This window comes from Mercenaria mercenaria, unplaced genomic scaffold (assembly GCF_021730395.1).
Source record: "Mercenaria mercenaria strain notata unplaced genomic scaffold, MADL_Memer_1 contig_1098, whole genome shotgun sequence".
Classification (NCBI taxonomy): Eukaryota; Metazoa; Mollusca; class Bivalvia; order Venerida; family Veneridae; genus Mercenaria; species Mercenaria mercenaria.
Window position 1 is genome coordinate 22,505 of NW_026459071.1, and position 15,112 is coordinate 37,616.

The 15,112-nt window shown below is 33.6% G+C and overlaps 2 protein-coding genes across 2 annotated transcripts; both read left to right on the forward strand.

Moving 5' to 3' along the window:
* Positions 1-1,065: 1,065 nt before the first annotated feature.
* Positions 1,066-9,469, forward strand: LOC128551451 (uncharacterized). Its single transcript, XM_053532309.1, has 6 exons — positions 1,066-1,386; positions 6,161-6,255; positions 6,477-6,551; positions 6,854-6,964; positions 8,643-8,741; positions 9,462-9,469. The coding sequence occupies exons 2-6, from the start codon at positions 6,210-6,212 to the stop codon at positions 9,467-9,469; spliced, it is 339 nt and encodes a 112-aa protein (XP_053388284.1). The 5' UTR covers positions 1,066-1,386; positions 6,161-6,209.
* A 1,928-nt stretch (positions 9,470-11,397) lies between these two features.
* On the forward strand, positions 11,398-13,668 carry LOC128551450 (uncharacterized). The gene is made up of 2 exons (XM_053532308.1): positions 11,398-11,584; positions 12,817-13,668. Exons 1-2 carry the CDS (start codon positions 11,457-11,459, stop codon positions 13,652-13,654), a joined length of 966 nt encoding a protein of 321 aa, XP_053388283.1. The 5' UTR covers positions 11,398-11,456; the 3' UTR covers positions 13,655-13,668.
* The last annotated feature ends 1,444 nt before the right edge of the window (positions 13,669-15,112 follow it).

The window sequence follows — 15,112 nt, forward strand, 5'->3', positions numbered from 1 at the left end:
CTTTGTTCTTATAAACTATTTCCTGATATGCGTGGGATTGTTTTCTAAACACTAATTATAAAAAAAATTAGATAGAATAAGTGAAAAAATATGACTAGTTTGACAAGTAGAGTATTCAGACTCATTAACTTAAAGTTACACACTCTGTAATCAGAATTATAAAGATATATAGACCGACATTGTTTAAGGTATCACCATTGTTATAGTGTACCTCCTTTTGAAGAGTATTCAATTTATACAATAAACCTATCTTGACTTAAATTTTACTGGGGGCATAGGTTCAAGGATCACTGGGACGAAAATTTCTTTCTTTATTTTTCTATTTTTCTTGTAGGTTTTTACATCTTTCAAGACTTATTATTGATTTATTGTATCAAAGTGAAATACTTTCATTTCATAAGTGATTTCTTGCTGTTCAAATTGAATTTTCCTCTGAAACAGAAGTTAGACATCTTTAAAAATATTGAGTTACATGCGGCAAAAGTTCTCTATTTTGCCTTTAGTCTTTAGAATGCATATTGTTGAAGAAATATAGGTAGGTTTTACATCTGCCTCAAGGTTATTTTTTAATGTAGTGAGCCAAGTTTAAAACAGTCCCACAGGACTCGACCTTAATTTTTCAATGTTGGGGTTAGACTTTTGTCTCATTGAGACCTTTTATTTGAGGCACCCCCGGAAAAAAAAGTGATATTTACAGTTTTATTGTTTTATAATTGTTTATCAATAGTTTGAAGTTTCTTTTATCAAAATTGATGGTATAATGAATCTATGCAAACGTTTTGGACAGTGGTCATCATTTTGAAATTTGTCTCTACTTGAGGTTGAGGAAATATCATGAATTATTCAAAATTTATAAAAAACTGCACGATAAATGTTGTTTAAATTTTGCATACAAGTTTCTCACTGGATACATTTTATTGCTGTAACATTGTTTTGAACATTTGAAATATTCATCATTAGGTGGGTCAAACCTTAATTATGTTTTTATGTCCAAGAACAACACATTCGATTTTCTATCAAAATTACTAACTATTATCAAAATAAACATTTGTAATACGAAAAGTCAAAAATGTCTAAATACAAGTTTTGGCGGCAGAAGTCATGCTTCATGTAACAGAGAAGAAAATAAGTTTTTAATTAGCTGTATATATTGAAATGTGCAAAGATGATTTACCTAAATTCTAACTTTAGGTTCTTTGGAAAATGCAGGGAGTTCATTCGAAAACACAGAGATTTCTTCGAAAAGCATAGATGGTACTGTTGGCAAGGTTCCAACAATTAAATATATATCTGGAGAAAACGACAAGGTGAAAGATTCTCGAGGTTCTACACCGAATATTGTGGACTTGTACGTTGACGGAAGCTCCCATGATAGATCCACAACAGGTATCCGTTTAGTCAATACGTTCGTCATGTAGTTGTATGCTGGCCAATATTTATACAAACCATTCGCAATGGTAGCCTATTATGTTAGTCCTATAGAGGCATATCTATGTCTGTGTCACGTCTTGGTCTCTCCCATGGCCTGACGACCATCGTCAACTTCAATTGTTCTGTATTCCAAACCTTCCTATGTTCTAATTTACTATTTCTTAATATGTGCGTCATTGTTTTCTAAACACTTATTAAAACCACTAGACATAAATCAGACATGTAAAGATATATAGACTAACAATGTTTAATTCATGGATTTATGTCCAAGATTTTCTTACAAAACTATTAGTTAAATCAAAATAAACATTTGTACTTTAGGTAACGTTGCATTTGTGTATCAGGTAACGTAACATGCTCTAGTCAAATAAGTTTTGTATTTAGTTTTTCTTTCCCTTCCTTAGGTAGGTATTATCTCTACATTTATTGTATCTGAACAATATAATTCCGTTTAAGCCGATGCTATTGGATAGGGGTAAGGGGAGCTGTTGAATATTGCATTACTTCTCATGAACACAAGGCACAATTAAAGGCTTGGCTTTTGCGATATCCTGGATACATTTATAACTAATAATTACAAGGTGTTTTCAGTCAGTACATACGATTGTTCTACTTTGTATACCACTTTACCACATAACTTAATAAATAAAAAAACTAACTGCCCTAGTTTAAAAGACTTTTACCAGGAAAAATGCCACTTTTCTCGCTTGCAATGTCATTATAACATTTTTTACTTGTTGCATTGTTAACAATTTTATACTATGTAAAGCTGTGAGGAAGGTTTTTAAACCCCTTTCCTTTTTATTGAACAATATTTACGTCAGGTTTGGGAATGTAGTTTTCAGACAATTATTTAGTATTCCCATAGGAACACATTGTGCACCCCTTGTTGCAGATTTATTTTCATATTGTTATAAAAGAGATTTTATGTAGGGCTTTTCTCCAGATACAAAGGCATACGTTATTACTACATTTAATAACACATAACGCTATCTGGATGATATGATTAACAAATGTTAGACTGATAGTTTCCATAGTTTCCATAGGATTTCAAGACTTTATTGAACTATGATGGAGTATTTTGAACAACACACTTTCCTTAATCCACAGTTTCAATTGTTACTGTCATTTTAGAAGACTGTGGACATTTTCGGCCAGTCTGTGATGATGAGTATCACGGTTGGGTGACAAAGCATTTGCCATTGTCTGACAATTTTATTTAGCTCTTGAAAGGTCTAAGATAACTTTGTCAAATGGTCAAGGGCTTGCAAACCATATCCTATAACATATTTGGAGAATTTTAATAATACTTCTATTACAGCTCTCTTGCTATGACAAATATCTTCTTGAAATCAAATTTTTCACGGAACGGCTAAGAATGTATGACGACCATTAACAATGTTTTTTTTATTTTGGAATATATTCACTTTAAGGTATTGGACCCCTAATAGTAATGTTTAAAAAGTGGCATTTGCTTGGTATATTCTTAAAGTTGACCATGTTTCGCTCTGTGTTGCAAATTTTAAACAACTTTTACCGTGCCGTTTTTTGTAAATTTTGTATAATTTATGGAAATTCCTCAAGCTCAAGTAGAGACATATTTCAATGTGATGGCCACTATCTAAAACGTTTGCAGAGAATTCATTACAGCATTAATTTTGATAAAAGAAACATCAAACTATTGTTAAGCAATTGTAAAACACAAAATAAAACTGTAAATATCTTTTTTTTTTCTAGGGTGTCTCAAGTAAACAAATTTAATGAGACAGAATTCTAACTCCAACATTGAAAAATTAAGGTCGAATCCTGTGGGTCTGTTTTGAATTTTGCTCACTTCATTAAAAATAACCTTGAGGCAGAAGTAAAACCTACCTGTATTTCTTCCACAATATGTAATCTAAAGAAAGAAGGCAAAATAGAGAACTTTTACCGCATGTAACTCAGTATTTTTAAAGATGTCTAACTCTACCCCTCCTGATTCAGAGGTAAATTCACTTTGAACAGCAAGAAATTGCTTATAAAATGAAACTTTTCCACTTTTGAACAATACATCCATAACAAGTCTTGAAAGAAGTAAAAACTTACTAGAAAAAAGGCAAAAATTGGGAAAAAAATTTGGTCCCAGTGGGGCTTGAACCTACGCCCCCATGAAAATTGCAGTCAAAGTAGGTTTATGGTAGGAATTGAATACTCTTCAAAAAGGAGGTACTCTATTACGGGTCCAATACCTTAAGTAGAGAACGATTGCTATATGTTATTACTGGTTGGTTATTATCTGATTTAGATGGGTTTAAAGTAGTCTGTTATTAGCTATGACCACGAAAAGCAGCAGAAGGTTTGTGAATGTTTTCACATAAGATTATGTGACGAGTTGAGAACGCGACTGTCTACGACATGATCAAATTGTCACTTTTTCTTTCGGCGAGGGACCCAGAATCACCCAACATGGAAAACGAGCAATAAATAGGTATGGACTTCCAAAGAAGATCTTGATTATCAGCAGTTACTGTTACTGATCATGTAAATACCAGGACTGAGTATCATTTTCCCCTAAAGTTTATAACTGTAGAGGAAAGCTCTTGACCAATAAATTGTCCGCCCAAAAACTGAGTTGCAATGTATTCGTTTCGTCGACAATAACTCTATTTTCTGAAGTTTGTGAGATTATTTTGCATTCGTCAAGTTATGTAGTAAGTAACATGTTTTCCAGTTTTTACAGTACTAGTAACCTTAGGACGGCCAGCACATATTTATGCAATCTCGCCAGGCGTATGTATGTTTTTGACAACACAGAAAATGACGTCACTCGACCTTCAGCTATTTCCGGAAGTAAATAAAATGAAAGTAGAAATGCTAAACTTGGAAACGAAAGCCGCATTTGATTAGTAGATAGTCAGGGGTCACGCGCAGGGGTCACCCTGTCTAAATGTATGCGCGTGGACTTCTTTTTTTTTGCTATTGGGGAGCCAATTTTCAGCGCTTTATTACAAATTGAAATTACCTGGGCTTTAGTACAGCATGTCAGCTTTTAATCTATGAAAAAATATTTGAGCTCTGGATAAACACAAATCCCACAAGGGTTCGTAACGGACCAAGGGTACATTGATAATTTTGGAACTTCATCAAATCGCTCAAAATTTCATTTTTGATGTTGTCTGAGAGTGTCAGTATATGCCTCAGATGTAAGATATAACCGTATTTGAGAGCTGCAGACCTAGACATTTCAGAAATATTTTAAAAATAAGTTTCATGTAATAAATGTTGTTTCTACGGAAGCATGAAAGGGCCATCGTACGCTAATACGTTTTAGTACGTTAAGGTTACGGAAAGGATATAAAGATTTCTTAAAATGCATTTTACTTTAGCCATTTTTGTCTCAAACGTTAGTTTTCGCACGGATGTGTTAAAAATGTCGAAAAAGCACTGATTTTTAGATTAACTCTAAATACCTTAGGACGGCCAGCACATATTTATGCAATCTCGCCAGGCATTTGTATGTTTTTGACATCACAGAAAATGACGCCACTCGACCTTCAGCTATTTCCGGAAGTAAATAAAATGAAAGTAGAAATGCTAAACTTGAAAACGAAAGCCGCATTTGATTTGTAGATAGTCAGGGGTCACGCGCAGGGGTCACCCCGTCTAAATGTATGCGCTTGGACTTCTTTTGTTCTTTTTGCTATTGGGGAGCCAATTTTCAGCACTTTATTACAAATTGAAATTACCTGGGCTTTAGTACAGCATGTCAACTTTTAATCTATGAAAAAATATTTGAGCTCTGGATAAACACAAATAAACACAGGGGTCCATAACGGACCAAGGGTACATTGATAATTTTGGAACTTCATCAAATCGCTCAAAATTTCATTTTTGATGTTGTCTGAGAGTGTCAGTATATGCCTCAGATGTAAGATATAACCGTATTTGAGAGCTGCAGACCTAGACATTTCAGAAATATTTTCAAAATAAGTTTCGTGTAATAAATGTTGTTTCTACGGAAGCGTGAATGGGCCATCGTACGCTAATAAGTTTTAGTATGTTAAGGATGCGGAAAGGATATTATTGGCATCAGCATATTTTGTGATTATTACCGAATTTAGGCGTATTTGAAGTGTTAAGATTTAAGAATTTTTTTTTCCAACAGAGCATTGGTCTCTTTGAACAACTAATATTTGCGATTGCCTTTCCTGACATAAAACAAACAGCCTGGTTCCTTGAAGGGATCAACATAACTTCTAGTTAGTACTAGGGGAGTTTGTTTATTTTCAATCACATTTGACTCTACTGGTTTTGCAACTAAAATCGGTTCGTACCTAATTTAAGGGCGAGTCAGTGTGGGCGTACCTGCCTCAGCTCTATCTCAATCTCTTTACCAAGATTAAAAGTCAGTCTATCATGTCATATCACGATCATCATATTAAATGCATTCTCGAATAGTAGAAAAGACCGTTAGCTACCAATATTAAGAATCTTTTGTTACATGTACGTGTAATTCATTCATGTATCGGTAAGTACCGGAAACTTTCGTCGTTGACGTGCTTAACTGGGTAACAGTAGGCTATTCAAACGCACGTCAAAACTGGTCAATCATCAAATGTATCATTTATCGTAAGATAACAGTCCTTTCAAAACATCCAGGCTACATCTAAGTTTTACACCCGTACAAAACTTTTAGCTGAGAGGAAGGATTAACTAAAATATTTCAATATTCAGCACTTGATAATTTCAGATGAGAGTAAAATCAATAATACTGAAGATGTGCAAAAGAAGGTAAACTTATGGCTGTTATATCACCGATTCAAGGTCCGGGCGTAAACAGTAAAAGTAAGTCAAATTGTCTGTGTAGTTTTACTAGTATTAAGTTTCGAGTATTGTAGTATTACGTGTAAACTATTATACGTTGATTTACGTTCATTTGAGCATGAATTCGTTTATTTAGTAAGATTGTTTGAAAGTATCTTAACGAACATCTCCTATAGGACATTGATATGTTTAACATTCCATATTATCCAGATGTTTAACTTCATAATGACATTCTGTTTAAGGCAATCTCTATGGAGAACTGCAACTGACAAGAGAACGTCTACAATTTTCTGGAGACAGTGAAAATACACCAAAAGGTACAATATACAGTTTGCAAATTAAATAGTACTAAATGTGAAGCTCAAATCATGTCTCATCCAATGTAAGTGGCTTATTATCTAGAACATAGTCAATGAGTCTAAACATAATTGCAGTATAATTATAGTGTAATATGCTACTTACTTGTCCTCTGTTTTAAAACTGGTGACTGAAATACTGTTAAAAAACGGCGTTAAACCCAACACAAACAAACAAAAACTGGTGAATTGCAAAGTACTTATTGCATAAGCGTTGGCTCAAAACCATGCAAACTATAACAGTAATGTTTATGTTCATCCAGAGAATACAGAGAATACATATAACGAAGGACCGACTGAAAACGGAAGACCACTATCAATTGCTGAGAATCAGAATATCGGTGTGAAGGCATTAACCAAGTTTGGGGAAAACGGTAATTATTTAAAATGAACATGTATAGCTACTCAAATTAAACATTGCTCATGTCTTGAACTCATTAAAAGTTTGATCGATTTGTCTCATGAGATTTCAAACTAGAGCAGAATTAATATAAATGATCAAGATTATTTGTTTTTTGTTTTACTTTAAATTATACATGTATAAATCATGTTATATTGCGATTTACAATTATAATTATGCAGTTAGACAGTACATAAGGGGGGTATTTTTAGGCAGGCACTGATCTTCTAAATTCGAACTTGCGTGGGACTTTAACCTACAGATGTAAGACGACGTCACTCTACCCTCGCCGCTGGGAGGTGTGTGTGTGTGTGTGTGCGGGGGGATGGGCGGGGGTGGGGGTGTATGGGCAGGGAACTTTTTATAATGAAAATGAAAAACATAATACGCTTTGTTTTTAAGTATTGTTTCTAGAAGAGTAACCTCATACAACTTCATTTATAACAAGGTGTTTATTGTATCCTCCTTTGTATAGCAAGGTACAAGTGTTAGTAATTAGTTTCAATGTTTGATATTTTATCACTTTTTATGTTTATTGATTTAAATTTAAACAATTGCATTTTGAAAATGATTTAAATATTTTCATTTGAATTTCGGTTAGAATATTGGTCTCTTATGTATTCAAAGGAAATTCCAAATTTTACGCATATTTTTTAAATCATGGGATCCAAATGGACCCAAGTAAAATTTTCTTTGTTTACTCTTCAAATCTTCATATACTTGATCGGTTAAAAATGTCTAAAACGCGCTTTTGTGCAGAAAATGAAAAAAATATATGATCGAATTACATCCATGAGGTCTATTTGGACCAAAATTGTCCGGATGATTGTTATTATTGCATCCAACGAGCAAACCCATATCCAGACATTATTCGACCGATATCGTTTGTAATATCAGGTAGATATAATTTTGATTATCGATTTCAAGTAAGATGGATCGAGGGCTAGGCGCAAAACTATATTATCTTGTTCTTCATTTATATGCAGTTACAACAACTTTATTTATATGCAGTTACAACAACTTTATTTATATGCAGTTACAACAATTCCGCACTCTGGCCTTGAGATGGTGAAGACGTCTGGTCAATATTTGACAGTTTCTGCTGTTTATTTTGTTTAAGAAAACATACAGATAAACAGCTAGTAGTGACAGAAAATATTTCATATGATATAATATAGTTATATAGTTTGACAAAGAAATTTAAGTGATCTCAACAGCAATCTTTAAGTGCCGTGTGGCGGTTGTAAAATGTCTCCCCGTACTTGGATTCAATGTTGTTCTATTTTCTGGCCCTTTGGGATCATGGAATCCAGAGTTTCGCTTAAGCCGGTGCTAGGGGACGTGAGAGGTGTTGCACATTTCATTACCTCTCATGAACAGACTCAGTCAAACCGAGTCTGCTGTTATTCTTCTTGGTTGCATTCTTTGCTTCCAAAGGATCTTTTTACAGTTTTTATATACTAGTAGTTTAGTCATTAACTAAACATGGTCACCATGAAATGCTGAAACATTTCCTAAAAATCTGTCGGTGTTACTCTATACCTAGAAATCTTTAAAAGAACTGGACAAACGTTTTATATTAAATGTTTTTATAAATGATATAGGTGGAAAAACATATGCTTCTTTTACTTGAAATATACTTTATTCTTTAGGTACACAGACACCGAAAATAAACTGGATACAGGTTTTCTTACAGCTGGCTAAGTCCTTTCCGCCAACGAAATGGGAGATGTTTGCGCTACATTTACTTAGTAAGTTTGTTGAAAGATATATCTAGATATTCTTTCATTTCTTTATGTATCATTAAAAAAACCGTTACGTAATGTAAATTAGTGAATACTAAGTTGATATGTTAAAATCATATTTTCTATGGACAATTAATACGTAAATGCTAGTCTCTGTGGCAACGTCCTGTGACGTCATCCGGTCCAATTTTTATGTTTATTCAGTAACACATTACTTGCCATTTACCTTTTTCCAAGCTTCCTTTCTTAAATCGGTATAATATTAACGTGAAATGTATTCATTACTCTAATAACGTTAAGTTATAAACGTGACATCACTGAATGTTTGGCAGGCACATACCACAAGTCATTGCTTAAAAATCAGTGTTGAACGGAGACATGATGTAACAGCTTTTGTTTTAAATAAAAAAAATCATGCTATGTTCATAAGATTCAAAGTCATGCCCTGAAGAAAACAACAATTTATTAGTGGTACGGGATGTTTAATGTGTGGACCGGAGAATATTGCTGACGATTCGCGGTCGAGAGATGTAAAGACAAAATAGTTCGGTCATATTTTGAAAATTAAAGGATCGTTACATCACAGTTCAATGTTCAGTTTTATCAAAATGATAGCAAGATCATATAAACAGTATCTATGTGTTTGCAGGAAGGTGTAGGAAATGTATTTAATGTAAGGAAATGCCTAAGGAGTTGTATTAATTAATTATGTGTGTGATATGACAGCGTCATAATGACGTTGTGCCGCGTTAGAGGTAGAGACGTTGCCATAGAGACGATGCATAAGTAATGTGAATGTTTTGAAATATGTTTTTAAATTTAGTATGTTCTTATTTATCATATTTTCAAATTTTAACAAAATAGGTCCAGACCAGAAATAAAGACACAAGAGCACTTTCCCGGAATTTCTTAACACTCCTAATATATACAATGCAAAAACATGAATATTAATTCGAATACAGTTTTTCAAAGTAACTAACGATCTGAATATCTTAAAATGAAGACGTAACATGTATGTATATTTACTACGGGAGCGGCTTTTGATCTTTTTTTTTTTAAGTCAAAAACGTATAATTTGCACAGAAGGCTGCCAGATCCATACAATTTTTACAAGAGTTTCACTCCGTATTGTTGTTATTGAACTGTTTTCCACAGATATTTTTCGGAAGAAAATCAGAAAGAGATTAGACATGCATGAACAGCGGAATAAAAATGCAATCCTAATTAATCGAAATAGGACTACGCGCTTACATGTACAATACGTCAAATCTTTATAAAACACCTCGTATTCAATTTATAAACGCATAGAGTTTAAAGATATTATTATTACATCCTTGGGGGTAAGTTTTAGATTGATAATGAAACATTTTTTAAGTAATGTTTACAAATCAGTGTAATTTAATACTGTATACTGATCCCTTTTAACACACTTTTATATCCGTGATCTGGGAGATTAAAGATAAGGATAGATTTCCCGGAAGCACAGAGCACCCAAAACACAGCCAAAGAACCAAATATCGCATGGATGACGCCCAAGAAAAGAAGCTGTAACGGAAAAATATTTTAGACAGGTTGCTTCAAAAATACAACAACAAGTACATTATTAATATATGCAAAATACAGAAAATTGGGGATGGGTGGTGTGGGGAAGATAAGGAGTCTGATGTTAGGTGATGAATATTAAACAGGAAAAGCTACGGTTCCTTAAACGTAGTATTCCTACAACCTCACAGACACGCACATGCAAAATACAAACATACACATACGACAGACAAACACACATACAACTAACATACACAGATAAACAAACAGACAAGCAAGACAAAACATTACTGACAAACACGCATAGATACATACATGAGTATTTAGTGTGTATTGATTCGATAGCCGAGAGAGCCGTAATATTTCGTAGCATTTTATTTATCAATTTTTGTCTTTATTCCTATTTGAGATATAGATACAATAAAATAATATTGAACTCCTCTTTCAAGAATGTATAAACTATTTTATGTTGTATACTTAAACAAATAAAATAAGTAGCAATTGTATCCTGTGCTAAACAAGAAAAACGTTTGCTTGCCATAGTAACTAAGTCAAATGCATATACTTGGGCATAGACATAATGAAAAGTTACGTAAATACAATAAATGCAACAGAAAATGCTTCTTCTATGCGTTTGACATAAGGGTGATATTACCGAAATAGTACGGCAGTGTGATGTCAAAATCGCTCTTTTGCATTGTAATGTCGTAAGGTAGGAAGCAAATAATTCCTACATAAAGATGCGTTGTTTTCTAAATATACTAGCAAAAGCAGATTCTGCAGGAATTTAAAAATGTTTACGGTGATTCTTCGCCATCCAAAGCGAATGTTTATAGGTGGTAAGAGTATCTTACAAGGCATAATCTAGATTCCAAGATCTACCTCGTGCAGGACGCCTTAGAAGGTCGGAATCCTCTTATAACATTGCTGCTATGGCAGCCATTATCGTAGAAGACTTGAGATGTACAAGTTCCCAATTGCATCAATGAGCATTTCTAGGATTTCAGGTCATTACAGTAAATGAACATTGATAAACTTGTTTTATATATAAATAAATATAAACGTCTTTTTGCAGGCAATTGTCAACGGGTAAGAAACATCAGTGTACATGATATAATTGAGGAAATTAAACTTGAGGCTCGTCATGAATATACCACTGGATGGGTCTGTCACGCGTACATGAAGGTGTTCACGAAGTGGCTTGAAATCATGGGTGACACGGCGGAAAACCTCGAGCAAATTAAACAAGCCGTCTGTGAGTGTATAGAATCAAAGGAAGTGATAGATAGTGTCTTATTGATAATAAGGTTTGTTGTGATAAACGACATATAACAAAGTAAAATGTATCAAAATGCGCTTCATCATGTTGATCGCTGTCATCAACCTTGATTTATGCATCATATGAAATTCTGAACCATACACACACTTTGACATTTGTCGTTGCTGCTACGTACGGCATTTCGATAACTGCTTTGATAAGGGCCTTAACTTTAATATAATAATATAATAACATATTTCTGTGCCCTTGTTGAATGAACCAAAAATTGCCTGTTTCGTGAATAATATCATACAATTTTTGCCTTTTGGTGAGATCGATATTTGGATTTATCCACCTGATAAAAGATATATCGACCAAACCTAAAAGGCAACAATTGTTTATTATCAAATCCAGCATACTTATAATTATGAAATAAGTATAAAATATCTTCAGCTATTGGTTATTTTTCGTAGTACATTTTGTACAACGTCGCATTGTTTTGACGTCAAACCGTGATGACGTCACAGCTGTAGGCCAATACGTATTTTTGCTCCACCTTTGATCTAATACGACTTTTTATCATAGATCGTGTGACTACATTCAGACCAATGCAAAAGGACTATAAATATAGATTTAATAATAAAAGGTCGTATCCGTTACTTAAGACCGATTTGGGTCAGTTTTCGAAATATCTACTGAAGAAAAGGGTCGTTTTTGCAAATTACAACCTTTTCAGACTGCATATTATGTGAATTTGATTTAAAAATAATCTAGTACATTGACCGAAAGTAACAGAAACGACATTTCATTACAGATGATATACAAGTTGTTTAATAAACTCTCCTTAATAAATATGTAAGATTCGGTACTATCAGTATCTAAACACTTTAGCTACGGGGTGTCAATAAGGAAGTGCTTCCGTGAGAAACCTGTGAAACACAATGCACAGTCTTTTCAGTTTTCTCAAAAGTACTCTTTTTCACGTAGGATATTTAATTTCTCGGACGTCCACTTGTGAATATCGTTCGATCCGAGTAAAAAGTAAATTCATCAGATTATTTAGCGTTATACTAAACTTGTTAGTATCAACATATAATATCATAATTATGACTTATGTTTCTCGATAATATTTTTCATGTTCGGTTATATGCTAAGAAAAATGAAAATATAAGGGAGGAAGGGATGCCCAACTGATCTTTTTTTTTTAAATTGTCTGGAACAAGAGACATAGTACAGGCGAGAATGAAAACATCCATCTAGTTTTTCTTACTTTTATTGCAGGGACCCTCCAAAATTGTCATGTGTCGTAAGAGGAATTGAGCAAACTTCAAAACATCCAGTTCCATATGTTCAACCATGCTATGCATTGCACGATATTGAGACACCAAGTGCATCGTGTAGCGTTCATTACAGGTCAAGACAAATACAAAGTATTCAGTCATCTCGTTACTGTACTTGTTCAGGGTTTTTGCCAAGCTCTGCAGCATTAAAATCCCTCCCTAATTGTCAGGCCATGCAAGCCTCATTTCAGTACACCGAAATGAAGTTTGAACCAAATAGTAATGACGAGTCTCAAACGCTTCACACGGTACAAGGTAAAGACAAAAAGCGAAAAACATCACAATTTCAAGATAAAATAAAATTAAGTAAACTTGAAAGTTATGCAAGAGATAATTCAAAACAAAATTTACTTTCGAAAGACATACCAATCCGCCAGTGTGACTATGATATTTACATGGAACATGTAGTTGATCTTGTTATGAAAGAATGTCATGTGAGTAGAAAAACTGTTTTGTCAATTACATATCAGACTTTTTGCGAAGTTGAAGAAGTACCAACAAAACGGAATGAATTGCTGTACATCGTATATTGTGGCACCCCAAAACTTATTCTGAAAAAAGAAGTTTACCATGATTTAGAAATTTACGGGAATATTGCGCGACCAAAACTCCTTGCACATCTTGACGCACAGAAAATTGAATATGATAAGTCAGATGCAGATACCTTTCTATTTTTATCGTTTAACGGCAAGGCAGCTTTCGAACAGTTTGGTGTTCACGTATGTATGGTATTTTTGTTATTTAATACTAACTATTTATATACACTTCTGCCAATTTAAGGATGTAGTTGAAGCATTAAAGCATAATATAGAACATAAGATAATGGGCATACAAGTTTAGCATTCTTTTTTGTATACCTTATTTCTATAAAAAAATAATATCAACCGATCAGTTTGGTAAATGTCAGTGAAATATGTTATCAGACAGACTCTTACTCTATCCCCTGCATGCAAGTGCGAAAACTAATGAGTACAGACTCACCTTTAAAAAGTTTAAGAATATAATTATCACCACTGCATTATTTACTTTTGCTCATTTTTTAGATACTGAAAAGATCTTGTATACTTGATGATAATGTCGTAAAATGACAACACTCGTGATAATATTAAATGTTGAAATGTTAAAAGATAAAATGAATATTAATAATTTTAGTTTCAAAAATAATATTTTAGAGAAAACATGAAAAGATATCAGAGAAACCAACAATCACGCAGTTGCATTCTCTACAAGAACTGATTTCTACAGCAAGTGGTAAAGAAACAAATAGCTTTAATAAAAGAGAAAATCAAGAAATAACAGAAATCCTGTACACTCGTATGAATCAAAAACAAACACCATGTACAAGTTCTGCATGGCCGCAAAGTATTGAACAGCCTGACGACGGCCCCATACACAGCAACCCATTAGCAGAAGCCGCAACCGACATCAAAGAAAGATTTGCATCTCAAACAGAAGAAATTATTAGCAACAATGCGGAAAAGGGAAATAAAATAAAAATTCAGAAGAGCACGGATATGAACAAGAAATGTGAGACAGTACGTGACGACAGAGACTCTCCTGCACTTAAGATTGAAGTGGACGATGAATTGACAATGATCTGTGATTCATTTTTTCCGACAGGTGAAGAGTCCTTTAAGATAGACAAACCAGATACAATACCCGATATACTCAGTTCATTTATTGATCAAGACTCGGTGGAACAATAGAATATGAATAGCAGTAGTGTTACACTTGATCACAAACTTCAGTTAGTTCAAGTGTATTCTATAAAATTTGCCAATGATTTGTTTTAGAAATATCCTCGTATTTGAGACTAGGTTTCATAGAAGTCAACCTAGCACAAATTAGAAGCAGCATCAGTATCTCGTTAATTTGTCGGTCAGCTTGAAACAACAGCATTGGAGCAGAAATCATGCAAATGGCGTAATACTTTTTAAGTTGAGGATATTTTGATACCGTCTATTCAACAAATTAAATACTGAGCATATTTGCTGTATATTGTAAGAGATGTACATGTATATAGAGTTAACTCTGTAAACTTTGTTGTTAGAAATCTCCTTAATGTCAACAAACGTCTCATACTTATAAAAAAAGAACTTGTATTGCTTGTACATATAATGGAAAAGTAAATATAAGTAATTTCTTTCTTTTTAGCTACGCGTTACGTAAGTAGCAAAATAGCTCAGTGGGGTAAGATGCATATGACAGTAGCAAATCTTCAAAATGTTTTGTATGAA

Coding starts and splice junctions, on each gene's coding strand:
- LOC128551451 (XM_053532309.1), top strand. CDS start 6,210: ATGGCTGTTATATCACCGATTCAAGGTCCGGGCGTAAACAGTAAAA. Junction 6,256..6,476: donor TCCGGGCGTAAACAGTAAAA/GTAAGTCAAATT, acceptor ATTCTGTTTAAG/GCAATCTCTATGGAGAACTG. Junction 6,552..6,853: donor CAGTGAAAATACACCAAAAG/GTACAATATACA, acceptor ATGTTCATCCAG/AGAATACAGAGAATACATAT.
- LOC128551450 (XM_053532308.1), top strand. CDS start 11,457: ATGAAGGTGTTCACGAAGTGGCTTGAAATCATGGGTGACACGGCGGAA. Junction 11,585..12,816: donor AGTGTCTTATTGATAATAAG/GTTTGTTGTGAT, acceptor CTTTTATTGCAG/GGACCCTCCAAAATTGTCAT.